The sequence below is a fragment of the Ictalurus furcatus genome, chromosome 6, assembly GCF_023375685.1.
Source record: "Ictalurus furcatus strain D&B chromosome 6, Billie_1.0, whole genome shotgun sequence".
NCBI classification, from domain to species: Eukaryota; Metazoa; Chordata; class Actinopteri; order Siluriformes; family Ictaluridae; genus Ictalurus; species Ictalurus furcatus.
The window spans coordinates 29,601,296-29,619,480 of NC_071260.1; the positions used below are offsets into that span (position 1 = coordinate 29,601,296).

At 40.8% G+C, this 18,185-nt stretch overlaps 3 protein-coding genes across 3 annotated transcripts; all 3 read right to left on the reverse strand.

Annotated features, from left to right (window-relative positions):
* Window positions 1-53: 53 nt before the first annotated feature.
* Window positions 54-3,663, reverse strand: hsd3b1 (hydroxy-delta-5-steroid dehydrogenase, 3 beta- and steroid delta-isomerase 1). The gene is made up of 3 exons (XM_053627548.1): window positions 2,990-3,663; window positions 2,552-2,716; window positions 54-1,591 (listed from the first exon to the last, which is right to left on the reverse strand). Exons 1-3 carry the CDS (start codon window positions 3,138-3,140, stop codon window positions 783-785), a joined length of 1,125 nt encoding a protein of 374 aa, XP_053483523.1. The 5' UTR covers window positions 3,141-3,663; the 3' UTR covers window positions 54-782.
* A 1,923-nt stretch (window positions 3,664-5,586) lies between these two features.
* On the reverse strand, window positions 5,587-12,587 carry si:rp71-68n21.9 (kelch-like protein 9). The gene is made up of 8 exons (XM_053627544.1): window positions 11,699-12,587; window positions 11,246-11,374; window positions 9,629-9,923; window positions 9,364-9,496; window positions 9,043-9,239; window positions 8,085-8,928; window positions 7,129-7,242; window positions 5,587-6,528 (listed from the first exon to the last, which is right to left on the reverse strand). The coding sequence occupies exons 2-8, from the start codon at window positions 11,248-11,250 to the stop codon at window positions 6,032-6,034; spliced, it is 2,085 nt and encodes a 694-aa protein (XP_053483519.1). The 5' UTR covers window positions 11,251-11,374; window positions 11,699-12,587; the 3' UTR covers window positions 5,587-6,031.
* Window positions 12,588-12,851: 264 nt separating this feature from the next.
* On the reverse strand, window positions 12,852-17,884 carry hao2 (hydroxyacid oxidase 2 (long chain)). Its single transcript, XM_053627551.1, has 8 exons — window positions 17,609-17,884; window positions 16,220-16,374; window positions 15,995-16,146; window positions 15,460-15,743; window positions 15,084-15,302; window positions 14,768-14,926; window positions 14,565-14,634; window positions 12,852-14,467 (listed from the first exon to the last, which is right to left on the reverse strand). The coding sequence occupies exons 2-8, from the start codon at window positions 16,357-16,359 to the stop codon at window positions 14,412-14,414; spliced, it is 1,080 nt and encodes a 359-aa protein (XP_053483526.1). The 5' UTR covers window positions 16,360-16,374; window positions 17,609-17,884; the 3' UTR covers window positions 12,852-14,411.
* Between the last annotated feature and the right edge of the window lie 301 nt (window positions 17,885-18,185).

The window sequence follows — 18,185 nt, forward strand, 5'->3', positions numbered from 1 at the left end:
ACTCAAGCGTGAACTTTAAAAAGCACATAGACACAGTAAACACAGTGTTGTAATGCTTTTTTTTTTTTTTTTATTGATTACATTTGTTTTGGCATTGATTATTTTATGTCAAGTAAAAGTAAATCATTCAAATAAAGTAATGTTTACACATATTACACAGTCCACATTCTAGAACAGTGGTTTTCAAAGTGGGGGCCACCAGGGGGCGCCCAGGGGGCGCCCAGGGGGCCTCAACAATTTGGTGTGCCCATCCATCCCACTAGTATGTTTTCTCTTTCTCACTCTGACAACCACACACACACACACACACACACACACACACAATCAACTCCTAATGTAATGTAAAGATGTAAGAATTAATAAAAAAAAAAAAAGGGGGATATATTCAGAAGTCTGTATTTTTAATGTGTTTTAAAGACATCTTGCAAAAGGGGGGCTTCGGTCAAATGTTAATGCCATTTGGGGGGCCTTGCCCTGGAAAAGTTTGGGAAACCCTGTTCTAGAATACTAAACATGACTTAAAAAAACCGAAATAAACAGTAAAGTAAAGCAAAAACACTCTTTAACAAACCAATTTAGCTTCGTTTAGCTTAATTAAAGGATTCTCCACATGATCCGAAAAATTATTTTCTGCTTTAAGATTTTAGACTTTTGCATGTGGCTTCTAAACAGATTTGACTTTATTTGCAGTTACCCGTTTACAGGAAAGAGATTTAAAGCAGCCAAATTCTATATGAAACTGAGTAAAAGATAAAAGTACACCATTGTGGGGTTTTTTATTATTATTTCATATTCATTCGTTGTCTTTCTCTGGGCAAGACAGACGCTAGCCAATCTGTAGTCCTTTTACGTGCCTCTTCCCAGTTGTAACGAGGGGTGTATCCCAGATCTCGGTGGGCTTTTTGATAAGAGAAGGTGAAATGTGTGTTTAGCATTATCAAAAGCTGCCTATTCAGTGCTGGGGTAAAGCGTAGAAGGGGATGGAGCACGGCTTGGACCACCTCCATGAGGAAGCAGACGAGGTACAGAATGGAGAAAGGTAGGAAGGGTCTGTCCTGTATGCCAAAGCCGAGTGGTAACAGAACAGCGTGGTTGAAGTCAGAATAGCTCACAGGTGGAGTGTCATCTGAGATGTAGTAAAAGTTTCCACCAACCACAGTTCTCTTCTCTGGATCCCTCAGGGCTCGTGCGGCCTGCAGATGCGCGAAAGTCGCATTTCCCACGTATATAGGATTGACTTTCGCTTCACGTCGTGAAGTCCTCAATAACACATCACCATTCTGGATTCCATCCCTCATATGGCCTAAAGTAAACCGGCAGCCCTCTCCATATATATACATCGGCCTGAGAGCACAGGTAGCCAGCCGGCCTCCATTTGGAAGAATTTCACCCTGGGCATCAAGGCAAAGCTGTTCAGCTTCTCTTTTGGTCTGGCTGTAGGGAAATTTTAAGTAAGAGTTGTACACTGTGTCCTCGTTGCCATTGATGATAGGGTCACCACGATGATTTGGACCAGCAACCTCAATGCTACTGGTATATATGAAGGAAGCAACGTTCTCCTGGATACATGCCTCTAGAAGTAATTTGGTACCTAGAACAAAAGAAACTGATGTTTTGTTGCATTCAAATCACTTAAAGCGCTGTTGCCCGTGTATTTGGGGTGAAACGCAATAATCTGCATCTGCATCGATTTCTGTATCTGCTTGAAATATTTTTTATCCATATATCCGTATCTCTATGCAGATGTACACCCTAGCACTAAGTCCTCAGAAACAGTGGAAAACACTAGGGAACGTAGAACTCGATGCCACTGCCACCGACAAATCTAGTCCTTCTTGTTGCTAATTTGTATGCCTGAAATACCCTTAAAATATACTTCTAACATGAAGGAAAAATTTCAATCATATGACCTTGCTGTGACCTTGATCGTATTTTGGATCAATTTCCAAAATCGAATCAGTTCGTCTGCTGGCTACAAAGATAATTCCGTATAAATCCTACAAACATTCAACCACTTGTTCTTGAGATTCGTGTGCACTAACAAGAATCTCAGACACACAGACAACTCAAAAATATAATGCCTCTAACGTGCTGACAGTTCCTCAACCCAAGCTACATCAAATTCATAACTGGTCTCAACTAGAGACTGTTTTTAATCTGCTCATGCAGGTTTTTATCTCATGGCCATTCAGCATTTAATCATTCATTCTTAGTAACGATCTGTTCAGGGTCATACTGGTTTAGGTTCTGGGAAATTCTGAATAACGTATTCGACATTTGGTTGGTTACGTCTCTAATCTGAATATATTCATTGCTATGTTTAGTGTTTTGGATCCACTCCTTGCACAGGCTTTCTCTACGCCATGTGCCTATCTTTACTTGTAGTAACAGATCAGAAGGATTCGAACATCATTCAACAAGATTCATGATGGGATTCGAAATTTAAAAAAAACCCATAAACCCCTTCCCTTTAGGTTTATGTTCATAATAAACTTATGACTAAATACAGGTTAAAGAAAACACATGGCAGCTCAACAAAATAACACCTCACCTTTCACATTTACCTCGTACAGTTCGCTGTAGGTAATAGCTCCAGTGACATCGATAAGAGAGGCAGTGTGGAAAATGATGGATGCTCCTTTACACACTTTCTTCAGCAGGTCACTGTCCCTTATATCTCCTTCAAACGTACTCAGTTTTGTCTCACCCTGGCAACCTAATATTAAACCACGAGTATTAAACATGTTACAAATTATTCTTGAATGTCCCGATGTTTGTTTTCGGAATATTTTATCCAAAAAAAAATATAAAAACAAAATTACAGGTACATGTGATTTATCTTGTAAAGCTCGTTTTATTGAGGAAAACTTTGCATGCTGTCATACCTACTGAAAATTCAAACAAAAACAAACAGCACGACATGGGTTTGACGGTGAATTAGAGACAAAGGGTTAAAAAAATAAAAATAAAACTCAGGATTGATGTTTACCTTCTAGTGATTGTATGAGTTCAGGTCGAATACATCTGTCTAACAGTCGAATCTCTTCAAGATTCTCTTCCTCCAGTAGTAGCTTAACTAGCTTTCCACCAAGAAAGCCACATGCTCCTGTTACCACACACACACCTCCGGTAAAAGACATAGCTATAGTTTCTCCTGCCTAGAATGTTCCACAGACAGAAAAAAGGACTGCCAAGACACTCGGAGATTAGAAGGAAAATGCCTTTGTCTGAAGGCTCACAGAGGCACAAGAAGGGAGGCATGTTTTTAAAGCTTTCTGCCAGGGACAAATCCAATGCCACTTTAGAGATTAGACTCCTGAGAGAACAGCAGTCTGTGATGACTGAACTGTCAAGGTTATAACGGTTAGAGCTTTGCAATTTTTTTTCAAAGTCTGTTTGAAGGATCCATCATCGTGTCTTATTTTAAATACAGTATGACAAATGAAAGCGAACATGAATCTTAGTAAGGTGCTGGGCCACCATGTAGAGCTAAAGTATAAAGGGTTAGTATGCGCTTAATATTTTAGTTTCGGATTTAAATATCCGACTCCAGATAATGATGACTGTTAACGTATTTATCTGATTCCATGGAATGATCTTCTAGTTAGTGCTGGAAGTGTAAAATCTCAGTGCTCTAGTAGTATTCACTTTAAAACAGCTTCAAGAAAGATTTTCATTAAGATGGCATTAATTAATAAAATAATTAATTAATTTATTAAACAATTATTTTATTAGCTCAGAGGTTTCTATCGATGTGCAAGCCTAGGCCTTTTATATTAGCTTGTCAGAGGTTGATTTCAAACGTGTCTAAAGTCTAACGTACGAAAACTTTAGCTTAGGGAACTATTTATAGTGACCATACAAAACCTGCAAATCATGCACTCTTAATGCATCATACTTCCTTTCCAAAGAACTGCTGAGTATTCAGAGATAGAATCACAAATTAATTTATTATACAAAATCCAAATGAACGATATACAGAAAATAGAAACAAAGAGAACTTACAAAGTGATGGTCAATGTCAGAGATCTAGGATGAGTGATGGTAAAGCATCTCTGATGGTAAAAGCCCCCGATGGTAAAGGCCCTTGATGGCAGAAGCCCCATGTATTGTGCAAAGCACCCTTTTACACCCCTGAGCTTCTATGAAGTGTATCAGTGACCAGAGTACCAAATGGAAGAGACACAATGTGTTTTATAGCAGGATGGACCCCCCCAACTGGCTATCTCACCCTAAGGAACTGTACGTTAAGACTATCTCACCCTAAGGAACTGTACGTTAAGACTATCTCACCCTAAGGAACTGTACGTTAAGACTATCTCACCCTAAGGAACTGTACGTTAAGACTATCTCACCCTAAGCAACTGTACGTTAAGGCTATCTCACCCTAAGGAACTGTACGTTAAGACTATCTCACCCTAAGGAACCGTACGTTAAGGCTATCTCACCCTAAGGAACCGTACGTTAAGACTATCTCACCCTAAGCAACTGTACGTTAAGACTATCTCACCCTAAGCAACTGTACGTTAAGACTATCTCACCCTAAGGAACTGTACGTTAAGACTATCTCACCCTAAGGAACTGTACGTTAAGACTATCTCACCCTAAGGAACCGTACGTTAAGACTATCTCACCCTAAGGAACCGTACGTTAAGACTATCTCACCGTAAGGAACCGTACGTTAAGACTATCTCACCCTAAGGAACCGTACGTTAAGACTATCTCACCCTAAGGAACCGTACGTTAAGGCTATCTCACCCTAAGGAACCGTACGTTAAGGCTATCTCACCCTAAGGAACCGTACGTTAAGACTATCTCACCCTAAGGAACCGTACGTTAAGACTATCTCACCCTAAGGAACCGTACGTTAAGACTATCTCACCCTAAGCAACCGTACGTTAAGACTATCTCACCCTAAGCAACCGTACGTTAAGACTATCTCACCCTAAGAAACCGTACGTTAAGGCTATCTCACCCTAAGAAACCGTACGTTAAGACTATCTCACCCTAAGGAACCGTACGTTAAGACTATCTCACCCTAAGGAACCGTACGTTAAGACTATCTCACCCTAAGGAACCGTACGTTAAGACAATCTCACCGTAAGGAACCGTACGTTAAGACTATCTCACCGTAAGGAACCGTACGTTAAGACTATCTCACCGTAAGGAACCGTACGTTAAGACTATCTCACCCTAAGGAACCGTACGTTAAGACTATCTCACCCTAAGGAACTGTACGTTAAGACTATCTCACCCTAAGGAACTGTATGTTAATTAAGTATACACACCTCTGGAACAGTACTGGAGTGATAAACACCATTCTTACCAAAGGATATTCCCTCAACTGATGTTTTCATGATGGTTTGTGCATGGTGCCCTGTGATGGTCTGGCATCTCATCCAGAGTTTAAGCAATAGAACACAGTATATATATACTATATATATATCATCATCATCATGACTTCAGCCAGTTCTGTAGATCATCACAGCCATGATGTAATTTCCAATAACACCCCATATAAAATGTACATTCGATACAGATATAATAGTATGTCTAGAATGTTTTTCAGCTAATCAGACTGCACTATTTGAGATATTTGCGTTATTTATTGCATTATAGTTTACTGAATTATAGTTAGGACGAGACTGTATAAAAAGCAGGTCTTTTTTTGTTGTTGTCGTTAATGTTACACAAAGAGTAAAAAGGAGTAACATACAGTAATACACACAATGCACACAAACAATATTCACAGTTTGCGGTCTCGTTCCTCAAGACTCAATGTCCATATAATACTTCTAATCAGTAGTTGGTACAAAAGCAAGTTTCCACGTGAATCAAATAAACTGGGATTCATTTCATAAAGCCACATTATTAAAAGTATTTCATATGCGGTTTATACAGGGGCACCTAGTCTAATTCTCCAGAACACTCTCCATTCACACATATATATATATATCCTGAAAAATACACACGCATATACACTCATTGTGTATTTTTCAGACATGTCAATATGTCATTTCTCCTCTGTTCCTCAGCTCTTAGTTGTCTGAAGGAGACATTCCTGTATCTGCTCTTCATCTACAGACCCACTTGGACGATGTACAGTCATGGTGCAAGCACGTATACCTCCTAAAGGCTCCAGCACATTAAATACCCTCTCCCACTCATCCACTTCAGGGTCATAACACTGCACAATGTCGACCATACAACGACTGTTCCAAGAGTAGCCTCCTACCACATAAATTCTGCCTTTAAACACGGCCACGCCAACGTCACTCTGACCTCGGGGCATCGGAGCCACCACTGTCCACTGGTCAATTGCAGGAGTGTAGTATTCACAACTGAGGACATCATCATAGTCATTTGTTCCACGGAAGTGGTTTCCCCCCATAACGTAGAGTCGGTCTCCTACAGTGCACATGCAGTGGAGTCCACGCAGCTCCATCATGTCTGCGCGACGACTCCACAAGTTTGTGTCTGGGTCATAACAAGCCAACTCTTTCTGGAAAGCGTCTCTCGTTATTCCCCCTAAAGGAGGAACATAAATATTGACATATTTCATTTCTTTATCTAATTTTTAAAAAAAAATCAATCTTTGTTGAGAATCTAAAAAAAAAAAAACTTTGTTGGTTTGTTGCGCCTCTGCAAGTTTGTAATAGCTGTCAGCAGCAAGGATGTGGTTAGGAGTGCGAACTAAATGACCTCAACCAATTACAAAAAACCCCCCACCCACTCAGGCTTTCAGGCTAGTCGTAACTCACATTTATCCGAATAAAGGTCAGTATTTTAAAAAAAGAAACAAATGTATTCATGTGAAATGAAAGGCATTACGTTTTAACATCATCATTCTAGGAAGAAAAGGGTTTAATTTCTAGAGTTGCTGAGTTGTTATTAATGTTCTTATTAGCCTGAAGGTTGTGTAAAGAAACTTGTAGGGGATCCTCTGTTAAAGGTTTTATTAAAGAGCTTGGTCAGACTGAACTAAGTCAAGAAAATATGCTTTAAATTAGTTAGGTAATGAACTCACTTTATCTCCCTGTATATTTTTTTTCCCCTCTGGACTGGATGTTAACTTAATGTGGACAATGTTGTGTAATTAGTAATCTTTTAGAAAACTTTGGTACTTACCAGACACATACATTAATCCTCCGTGCACTGTACCAGCATGGCCATAATGAGGCTCACTCATGGGAGCCACAAAGGTCCACTCGTTCTTGCTCAGGTTATAACACTCCACCGTGTCTGTGGGGAAGGTTTTAGTAGAAATTTCTAGAATTTGTAGCATTCCCAAGACATTTGTTTAAGAAGACACTGATATCATGATAGTGTGACGCTAGAGTAAGGTGAGTTTTACGTCCTTAAAGTCTCAACTTATTGTATGGCCGAAAGTATTTGGACGCCTGACTACAACACTCATATGTGCCCATTCCAAAACCATGGGCATTAATATGGAGTTGGGGCTTCCCCCCTTTGTTCGTGTTGGAGTTGGAGTTGGAGTTTATCCCAAAGGTGTTCAGTCGGGTTGAGGTCAGGACTCGGCCCTCTCAATGTCTTCCACATTAACCTTGGCAAACCATATCTTGATTTATGCACAGTGGCATTGTCATGATGGAAAAGGTTTGGGCATTTCAGTTCCAGTGAAGAGAAATCTTAATGCCACAGCATTCTAGATAATTGTGTACTTACAACTTTGTGGCAACAGTTTGGGGAAGAAACACATATGGGTTTGATGGTCAGATGTCCACGAACGTTTGGCTATATCGTGTATTATTTAGGAACTACGATGAATTCTAAAGTATTACTGAAATATTATTATGAGTTTAAAATGATAGAAAAGTGTATATATTTATGTGAGTGAGGAACGTAAGTCTGGACCTGCCAAATGACCGTAGGTGTTTAAGGGGTTAATGAGTGGTACGCATTTGTGTATTTCATCCATATCACACAACATCAAATCATATCACAACTGGAATGCCGCTTAAGCATTTTTGCAATCATTTTAAATAAAGTACACAAGCCATTTGTCATATAGCCAGTGAGAGTCAGTACTAGAGATCTATTTTATCTAAATGTCTGAAACTTACCAATCTCTCCGGTGGCGTTTCTTCCCCCAGCAGCGTAGAGCTTCCCCTTCAGAGCACTCAGATGGAAGAATGTCCGCTTCTCATTCAGGGAGGCCACCTGCAGCCAGCGGTCAAAACGAGGGTCGTACCTGTACGCACTGTCCACTGCTGTCTTACCCTTTGTGTCATAAGTGCTCTGCCCTCCTACAATGTAAAGGAAGCCCCCTAAGAGAGCCACTCCATGCTGGTAGCGAGGCACTTCCATTGGCTGGAGGGCCCTCCAGGTGCCTCTTCCTTCCTCATCATACAGCCTAAGCTCCTTGCTCACCACCAGCTGTTGCCTCATCACCCCACCCAGAGCCAGAAGGTGCGTTGTGTCTGAACGAATGCGAGTCCTCTCGGTCTGGAGTGAAGGCTGAAGGAACGGCAGCATCTGGTAGTTGCTAGCCTCCAAGAGTAGGTTCACGCAAGCTGTGTCAGAACGCATGAATGGCTCCCTGCCTTCCTTTTCATCACCGCTTGCCTCATCAATCTGGTCCTCCTGAGATATCTGTAGGAGTTCAGCAGGGCTCATCAGGGGGAAGCGAACGTGGCGCATCAAGGAGTAGGCCGCAGGCCGGCGTTCACTGGGTTTATGTGCCAGCCAAGCACGGGCAGTGCGATAGAGCTCCATCTCTGAGAATCCTTTCAGTGAATCACTGGATAGGGCATGTGCTATGCTAGCCTCAGAAAGCTGCAGGAAACGACCACTCTGCACTAGAGCTGAGAAGTTCTCACAGACAAAGTTGTGTATGTGGGTCTGGACATCCTCCAGGAGAAGATCATTAGCAATGCGCTCAACTTCTGTGCAGTTTTCTATGGTGACCTAGCGTATGAAGAAAAAAAAAACCCCAAGTGGTTCTTAGAAACAATACACTACGTACGTGTGGTATATGCGATTTCATTCCAGCAATTTCTGTTCTATGTAAAAGCCACATACCTCACTGCTAAGTAGCTGATTGCAGAAGCTGAGAACTGGAAGCACCTGGAGAAAACTGGCAGCCTCCAGAGTGTCCTGGAGCGTGCTTAAGTTCAAACTTAGCTGAGAGGTATAAATAAACTCAATAATGTTCTTCAGGCCTGTGCTGCTCACTCCATGTAGTTTAATTTCAGCCAGCTCCTGCTCTTTCATTCCACCTGCCAGATACAGAGTCATTTGTTAAACGGATCATTTGTGTTCGAATATTAAAAATCGGCGCCGTTTATTTGAACGCTGAGAACATCCCAACATCGTTTAGTTCTTTTTATCTCCAGGACTCACCTGTGAACATGGCCTTGAAGTAGTCACTGGCGGAAGCCATGATCACTCTGTGAACCGGAAAGGTTTCAGCGCTATCGCCGGGCACCAGAGTGACATCACACAAGGTTTCATCACAGCGAAAATGATCCAGACCCTGACAAACAACATTACACTTGTGGTTATAAAGAGCTTATGAGCATATTGTTCAATTCTAATCAAGATACGGCAAGAACAATTTAATCCTGCTTTGTTTCGTGCTTTCATTACTCAAAATTGGACCCTTTACCTGGAGTATGGCATTTCCATGCTCCTTGCTATTGAACACCTGTATGAGAGGTTTGGGAGGAATACTGGGCTTTAAGGAGGCATCAGGGGGCTTTGGACAGACCACTTGCTGTTTGGGTGCAGGCTCTACAGGTTTTGCAGAAGCCTCTGGAGGTTTTGGAGCAGGTTCAGGTTGTCTAGGTGGGGCGGCAGGTGGAGGCCTTTCCGCTTGAGGTGGAGGTCTCGGTGGTTCTCTCTGACTCCTGCTCCCTATGCGAGACAGTTTTCGGTGCAGTTTTCCCTCCTCTCCACTGTTTCTGAAAGAACGCAGATTGGGTCATTGGACGCTGAATCCAGTGACACGTACGACATGACACGTATGACACAATAAGTAATTGTCAAGGGTTGTCATGAGCTGAGTAAGTGCTTTTATTGTTATTGAAAACCCAAAAATGCAGTGCTATGCACTTGATACCTTTGACCGTGACTGAGAACCTTTATCAGACCTATTAAAAAAAAAAAATTACTTGCATGCATCTAATAAGTCACCGGAAGCTGCGTTCAGGTAATAATTCAAATATTTCTACAGAAATCTCTCAAAAAATATCTTTTACAATTAACAAAACAAAAAGATATATTACATATTCACAATTTTATCCTTGCTTAAAAGTTTAGGCACAATTTGGTCCCAGGTTTATTTTTAACCTCACACATTATTAAGTACATTTGCTCCAAGGGTCACAAAAAGCACATGTCGCTTGCATCATGGTTTCCAAAACAATGACCAAATGCAATCATCTAGAGTTATTGGAAGAGTGCTAGTAGGGAGTTTCCTTGCCAGCTAAAAAATATTTAGAGCACACCCACACACAAAAAAAAGTCAGTTTACCACAAAAGTTGAATGCAAAAATGAGGCAATGCAGATGCCCACTGTGTGGTATGGGGTTGGATACGTCATGGCGTCAGACGGCTTGGTACATTTCCGGACATATCAAAGAAACTAGCTGTTTCTAGGGTAAAACTGGGTTGTCAGAGAATCCAAAAGACAGTAGGGGCTCAACAGTTAAGGCTCTGGACTACTGCTCAGAAGACTGCGCATTCCTTTAAACAAAGGCCCTGAAGCAAAGCCCGTAACCCTCCTTAACATCTGCCCAGCTCAACTGTAAGTGCATTGGATAAAAGCACCTGCCAAATGAATAAATCCAGTATAGCAGTGATTTAAAACAATTCACAAGTTAACAATCCATATCCAAACTGGATCATTAACCACGCCTGCATACACAGCACCTGAGTGGTGATCTATAGACGTGAGCCGACAAGCAAGGATCTAGAGATATTCTGCATCGTCTCCGGTTCTGCTTACAAGTGCGTACTCGACGTTGTGATCTTAGCAAAGTGTACGAAGAGCTACATTCAGCAGTCAAATTCATTTACCGTGTGTTTCTCTAAGTGGTCGTATCTAATTCAGTAGCGGGTGCTTCGAGCAGTCGCCATTTATATACGGACGGCTCATCGGTATGCAAAGTGCAAAGTTCGACAACATTCCGTTCACTTATGCCAATTCGTTCAACGCTTTCCTGTCAAAATATGTCATGTGATGTTTTATGACGAACATAAAATGAACAGGAACAAATCTTACCCCATGTTTGTGACGTTCAAATAATTCAATCACTTCGCACGGTCTTCGTGACGGGCGAACGAACGAACGAACGCGACACGAAATGTTGTTCTGGGATCACACTGAGAACGCTTTCACAGAGCTGAGTGTCTGAAAAAGGAAGTGAAAGGAGGTTAGCAAGACCTTATACGCACCCCACATGAAGAAACCACCAGAACAGGTGTAACGTGGCATGACACAAAGTAGATGTCCAAAAACGTTCGCATTTCCTTTGACATTCGCACGACTACATGAACACATCGTTCACACTGAACCGCGCAGCGTCTTTTCAACAGATCATAATGAAACGCTCCTCAAATACATGCATCATATAGCAGAAAAATGTATATAGCAAAAAAGGATTTCAAATGTTTATAACATCATAGTGTTCTCCTTAAAGAATACAAGAAAAGGGTTTCCTATACAGGAACTTACCGAACACTGATACGTTCTGGGTACGGATACTTTCAAGGTCTTCTGCGCATCACAGCACTAAGCATCTCACTGCTACTTCTGTGAGCTGTTTACCACAAGCCACTCAACTTCCTGCCTCACTTCTCTTTTCTTAGTTTTTTTTTTTTTTCTGTCTGTTTCTTTCTCACACAGACAGTTTTTTCTTCCTCTTTTTATTTAAGGTTACATTCTTTAGTCAAGAGGTCACTTTTGGCAACTCTCTATACATATATACTCTAAAAGCTAAATCCATACACAGTGATGATGAAGGAAGAGTGATCCTGTATATACTAGGGATTGGTGTGTGTCTTACCTTATAGTGGTGTTTCCCTATTCTTTGATCTCTTGCCTTTAGTGTTGAAGTGAATCTTTTTTAACGATGCAAAGAGTGGCAAACCACACCAAAGTTCATCGTTTACTTTAAATAGCCGTGTGAGAAGAATAGTGTCAAACGTGACATTTATATGAGCTATACCTACAGTCGTGCTCATAAATTTACACACCCCTTGGAGAATCCGCAAGACGTTAATCGTGAAACAAATAATTAGAGGGGCGATTAAAACGTGCGTTTCGTTGTTTATTTAGTACCGCCCCGAAGAAGCTATTTCACACAACAGATGTTTACATATAGTCCACAAGACACAATAGTAAATTGTCAATTTACACAAATGAACCAGTTCATTTTTGTGTTGTTGGCTGGATGATCAACGTTTTTACGAGAGTTCTTCACGAGTCCCTTGTTTGTCCTGAGCAGTTAAACCGCCCACTGTGCTTCAGAAACATCCTCCAGGTCCTGGATATGCTTTCCCAGCATTTTCTGCATATTTGACCCCTTTCCAACTGTAGCTGCAAAACTATTACAAAAGGTTATCTATCACAAACACAACACATAGAAGCAGAATCGAGCGTGTGTAAACTTTTGAACTGGTTCATTTGTGTAAATTCAGTAATTATTGTGTCTTGTGGACAAAATCTTACTTTTTTTTTTTTTTAAATTATTAACATTTTGCAGATTCTGCCAGGGGTGTGTAAATTTATGAGCACAACTGTATACTCAGAATACCATCGTGGATTTGACATGATAGAAGTAAACAGAGTCAAATACTGAATGCTTTGTTAAATAATAACTGTTACCTTTAACAGAACCTTTTATTTGATTTTTAATCCTCAAGACAAGACATTGTTAAATCATCAACCGGAGCCGGCTCTGCGATACAGTTTATTATTCAGTGTTATTGATATTGTGCTTCAGGTATTCAATTAATGTCAGCTATTAATATCAGGTACTGCATAACCCTGCGTCACAAGACATTCATTTGATCCTTCTGTGTAATGACGTTCCAAACCCTTTTTTTTTCCCCCCACCAGACCTCTCCATCTACTCATAATACAGTCCTTACAGGATTTCGCAATTTTTTGAATTGGCGGAATTGTAATTGCACAAAATTGTTTTGCAAGGTCTTTCGCAGCGCTCGCACGTTCGACACATGTGAATCGAAGAGAGGCTTTGGCTGGATGCGCATGTGGCTGAACAACCTTTATTTTGTGTTCATTTAGTCGATCGTAAAATCACAAAATCCTGGAGGGACTGATAAAACACTGCGCAACTAGATATAACCACCACAAACAGCCAACTTCATTTCATCTTTTAGGGTGGGTTGAACCAACGAGGATTAAATTAAGCACAGTTTAGAGCTAATCTAGGATTTGTTGATCTGGGCTTTATTTTAAATCGAGTTGTGTTGCACCACTTCATTTTAAACACAGATGAACAGGTCAGGGATTAGAATTCTAACCTGCGATTAAAACCTGCATCTACGATTCGTTTTCGCCACCATGATGGATTCGCCATCGACGACGTTGCGGCAGTGCACGTGGATTTCATAAACGTGGAAATATACGAATTCTCCGGGGTAACTAAACAGCAACGATGTAACTCTTTCACTTCCACTGGAGTGGCTACAAAGGGGTCGTGAACTTTAAACTTTGAATGGAAAAAAAAAAAGAAAAAGAAAATCAACTGCCGTTATTAACCGCTCATTCGCGTAACCGATACGGGCTGAGAAAATGAAAAAAATATAAATAAATAAATAAATAAATAAATAATTTAATCTGTGTTTAAAGTGATGGAGCAACAAGATTATAGTTAATCCAGGTTTATTGTGAAATTAAATCCGGGATGAACGTGATGGTTTAAATGCAAACCTGCGTATTTTAAACAAGGTTTAAAGTTTGGCGCAACAGAATTATTAGATAAACCTTGATTTAATCTAGTTTAAAGCGTTAATCCTTATTGGTGCAACCCACCCTTCATCTTTAAAGTTTACGATCTCCTGCTACCAAACCAACCAACCTGACCCTGAGGTGTCATATATTTTCATGTCATTGATAAAGAACTAATAGTCATATCTGCTGTTTGTGTTAGCTAGCTAAGAAGACACTCATGCGTTAACTTACAAACCCATGAAATGCCTCTTCAATCATATGAAATAATTTTTTAGTGTGAAGGATTTTTGCTGCCCATTTGTACATAGTTGATTGAATAAACTATCATATAATGTGAACCATTTGACTACATCCATTCTGTGCTCGTCGGCCTTTGAGAGACGAGCTAGCCGTTAAAGATATCGTATAGAGAATGAGTTGAATTGAAGCTTATCTTGATCTTGCCCTTAGTTCCTTGTATTCGATCAGATCAGAGTTTAGAAACCTGAATGAGGTTCCTGTTGATCTCGGCCACGTTTCTGCAACCTGAGAAGACAAGAAAGATGAAAATGTGGTGTACAGTCATACATCTTTGAACTGAGAATGCGCTGAGATTCACAGTGAACGTGAGGAGTTTCGGTACCGGATAAGGCCATGGATAGACGGAACTCTTCATGTAGTATTTGCAGAACTTCTTTCACACCGTCTTCACCCTGTCCAAAACAGACATGAGCGTCACTGCTGACAGACTGGGCAAAAATTCTGAACTAAACTGACGGTAGTCAACAATATTTTAACTCCAGCAAGGACATCAAGAAATTCACACACGCACTTCCTCACAGTTACCTTGTAAGCAAGGCCCCAGATTGCAGGTCTTCCAATAAACACACACTTGGCTCCCAGGGCCAAGGCCTTCAGCACGTCACTGCCTGTGCGAATGCCTCCATCCATGTACACCTCAATCCGGCCTTGCACTGTATCCACTATCTCAGACAAACAGTCAATCTGTTTGCAGAAGCAGGGGACAAGGACAGAGGGAATAAAACAGGAAGGGAAAGGGAGCTTGTTAGAATTCGAAACAAAGAAGCGGTTTAAAAATCTGCATTATAAAGTAGAAGTTATATAAGCTATAAAACCACTAAAAATCAGTGCGTTTTCTCACTGTCGCTGGTCCCCCATCCAGCTGTCTGCCTCCATGGTTGGATACGATGATCCCTTGGACACCATGTTCCACAGCCAGCTCTGCGTCCTCTTTCGTCAGGATACCTTTAATGATAATGGGCAGGCGGGTGAGAGACTGCAGCCAGTGTATGTCTTTCCAGCTGATGGATGGGTCTAACGTGCAGGACGGAACGCCATACTCTTCAGGTTCTGCAGCGTCCTGTACGAGAACGCATTCGGTCTTAACAATAAGCATAACACACGTAAGAACATCAAAACAAACAAAAAAAATACACGAAAGGGCCAATACCCGATAGGAGAAAATTTAAACGCAGCTTAAACATAAATCAGTATGTGTGAGAAAAGTACATCATCACCTGAAACATGCCATCAAAGTTCTTCACTTTCAGGTGAGGGGGGAGCTTAAACTGGTTGCGGATGTCATCACGACGTTTGCCAGTGTATGGCACGTCGACTGTGAGCACTAAGGCCTTGTAGCCGAGCGCCTCCACTCTGTGCACCAGCTGCTCCGATAGTTTGCGGTCACGGTACACGTAGAGCTGAAACCAGCGGTAGCCATTTGGAGCTGCTGCACAAATCTCCTCCACCGAGCATGTGGAGTAAGTGCTGGTAATGTAACAGGTGTTCACAACTTCCGTGGCTGCAGGACCAGATTAAAATCAGGATGGAGATAGTGGAAAATACCGCATCGACTCAAGAACACAACACCATATCGCAATCTAATGTTAATAGGAAAAAGCCCTAAAAAAAACCAAACACTATTATATCTACTTCCTTATGTAAAATCAGATTAATCAGTATACATCAAGCTACACTGCGAAGTTCGTAATACGTTTTATTGCACTAAATGCTTGCGACTTTACCCAAAAATGTCTGTATTTTCATACTTACCCCTGGCAGTGGCTAGCTCGCCCTCAGGCCAGGCCAGACAGTGGAAAGCAGTGGGTGCAATGCCCACAGGAAAGCTGATCTCGGTGCCCAAAATGGTAGTTTGTGTGTCAGTCACGGACACGTCCCGCAAGATCCGAGGCCTTAGACGGATCCTGGTGGTGATTTCACCCGAGACAATAAGAAGAGTTTTTGGAGCATTGACATAACCTTTTGACATGACACTACCTTTTGTAGGCCTGGAGGTTGTCATCTCTGGTGTAGCACTCATCTGCTCCAGCGGAGTAATAATCCCAGACAGATTTGGAGAGATGCTGTTTGGCATATTCCTCAAAATCACTCAGACACACCTTAGCCGGAATGTTCATCCTGATACAAAATAACTAGTAGAGCACACAAGTGTTGATACATCGACAAGATTGGGGGGGTTGGGTGTGACAATATTTCATAATATACACTAGCGGTCAAAGTTTAGACACACTCACTCTTTATTATAATTTTTCCCCACATTTTTGAATAATAATAATAATAATAATAATAAAGTCATCAAAACTCTGGAGTAACAGAAATGGAACTATGGGAATTATGTTGTGATAAAACATCCAAAATAAATCAAAATAATTTAGTATTTTAGAATCTTCAAAGGAGACACCCTTTTCTCCTAGAAATCTATTCTTGGCGTTTTATCAACCGATTTCTTGAGGAATTTCCCTGAGGTTAAACAGTATTAAAAGGATGAAACAGTATTAAATGCGTTCACACCGACGCTGGACTCTTATCGACTGCTTTTCGGAATATTTCGCTCCGAGTCGTCCGTTTAATAAATTTCGATTTTGTAAATATAATGTTACTTTTCTAATGAAAGAAACGAATACGTCGGCACGATTCTATTTTTCTCCACGACACCGGTTTTGAACATTTACTCACACACCTTCGGATGAAAACGTTTTTAAGATCATGAGAAACATTTCACAAACTTTTGACCGGTAGTGTATATTTGTTCGTTGCCACTTAAATCAAACATGGATATGTCATCATAAATGGTGTAGAATGTTTGTGGGAATAAATTTTAAGGGGGTCAACAACCATAAAGCAACTGTTACGGTTTAACATTTCACAATAGTTCCAGTTTGTAACTTACGTTACTTTCTGTGGACATATCAGTGAAAAAATATCTGATAACTAATACATACTGTACATTTTCAACCCGTGGAATTGCATTTCTAATATATTTATGAGTGCTCAAAATTTATGGACTGTAGTAGACCTAAATAGACGAACATGTTCACTAGAAGGACGCACAAATGCTATTCTTGATATTGGCCACTAGGTGGCGCCCAGAGCGCATATTACAACTCGGTGTTATTTATTTATTTATTTATTTATTATTTTTTGAAACGAAAGAATAATCCGCTGTAGTGTTATGCACTACTACAGTACCATAAAAACGGTTCAAGATGACTATTAATCAGAAATGAATATACAAATATGGTAAAAGTTAAATAAAAGTCTCCACGCGCATTAAAGTAAGCATTAAAGTCATGTCAGTATAACGAGACACGATGCAAACGGATTAAATGTTGCCTGTGAGTAATGACATAGCTTCTAAACACCTACGTTGATTAAAACTCTGAAAGAGTAAACAACTTATCGAGAAAAATGCTCAGTCCAAGCACAGCAACTACAGCACAGTATGACACTGGTGACGCAACAGGAACCACTGATGACGCAACAGGAACCACTGATGACCCTTGCTCTGCACTTCAGTATGAACTTTGAGAGGAATTCTTGGTTATACAACAAACAGCTAGTTCAGGCCCACTAATCTGATTGGTCGAGCGGCTTTCCCAGAGCAATTATATTTAGTAGATTTTAAGTATTAAAAGGCAACTGAACTAAAAAGGTCCTTTTTTAAAGGTCTGAAAAAGAGGACATGTCTGGGGAAAGAGGACCTGTGGTCACCCTAAGAAAAGCATTTCAAATTTATTTGCACATGCACCGGGAGGTTGCTGATGCGAGCCACGACTGGCCAGAGAGAACCAGAACTGTAATCAAGCAGCTGTCTACTGTATATTGTGTTATGTCAAAAGATTCATTTCTTTGCTAATTTCTGCGCTTATCCTACACAGGGTCATGGTGGAGCCTATGGAGCCTATCCCAGGGAACCAGCGGGACAAGGACGGGGACACCCTGG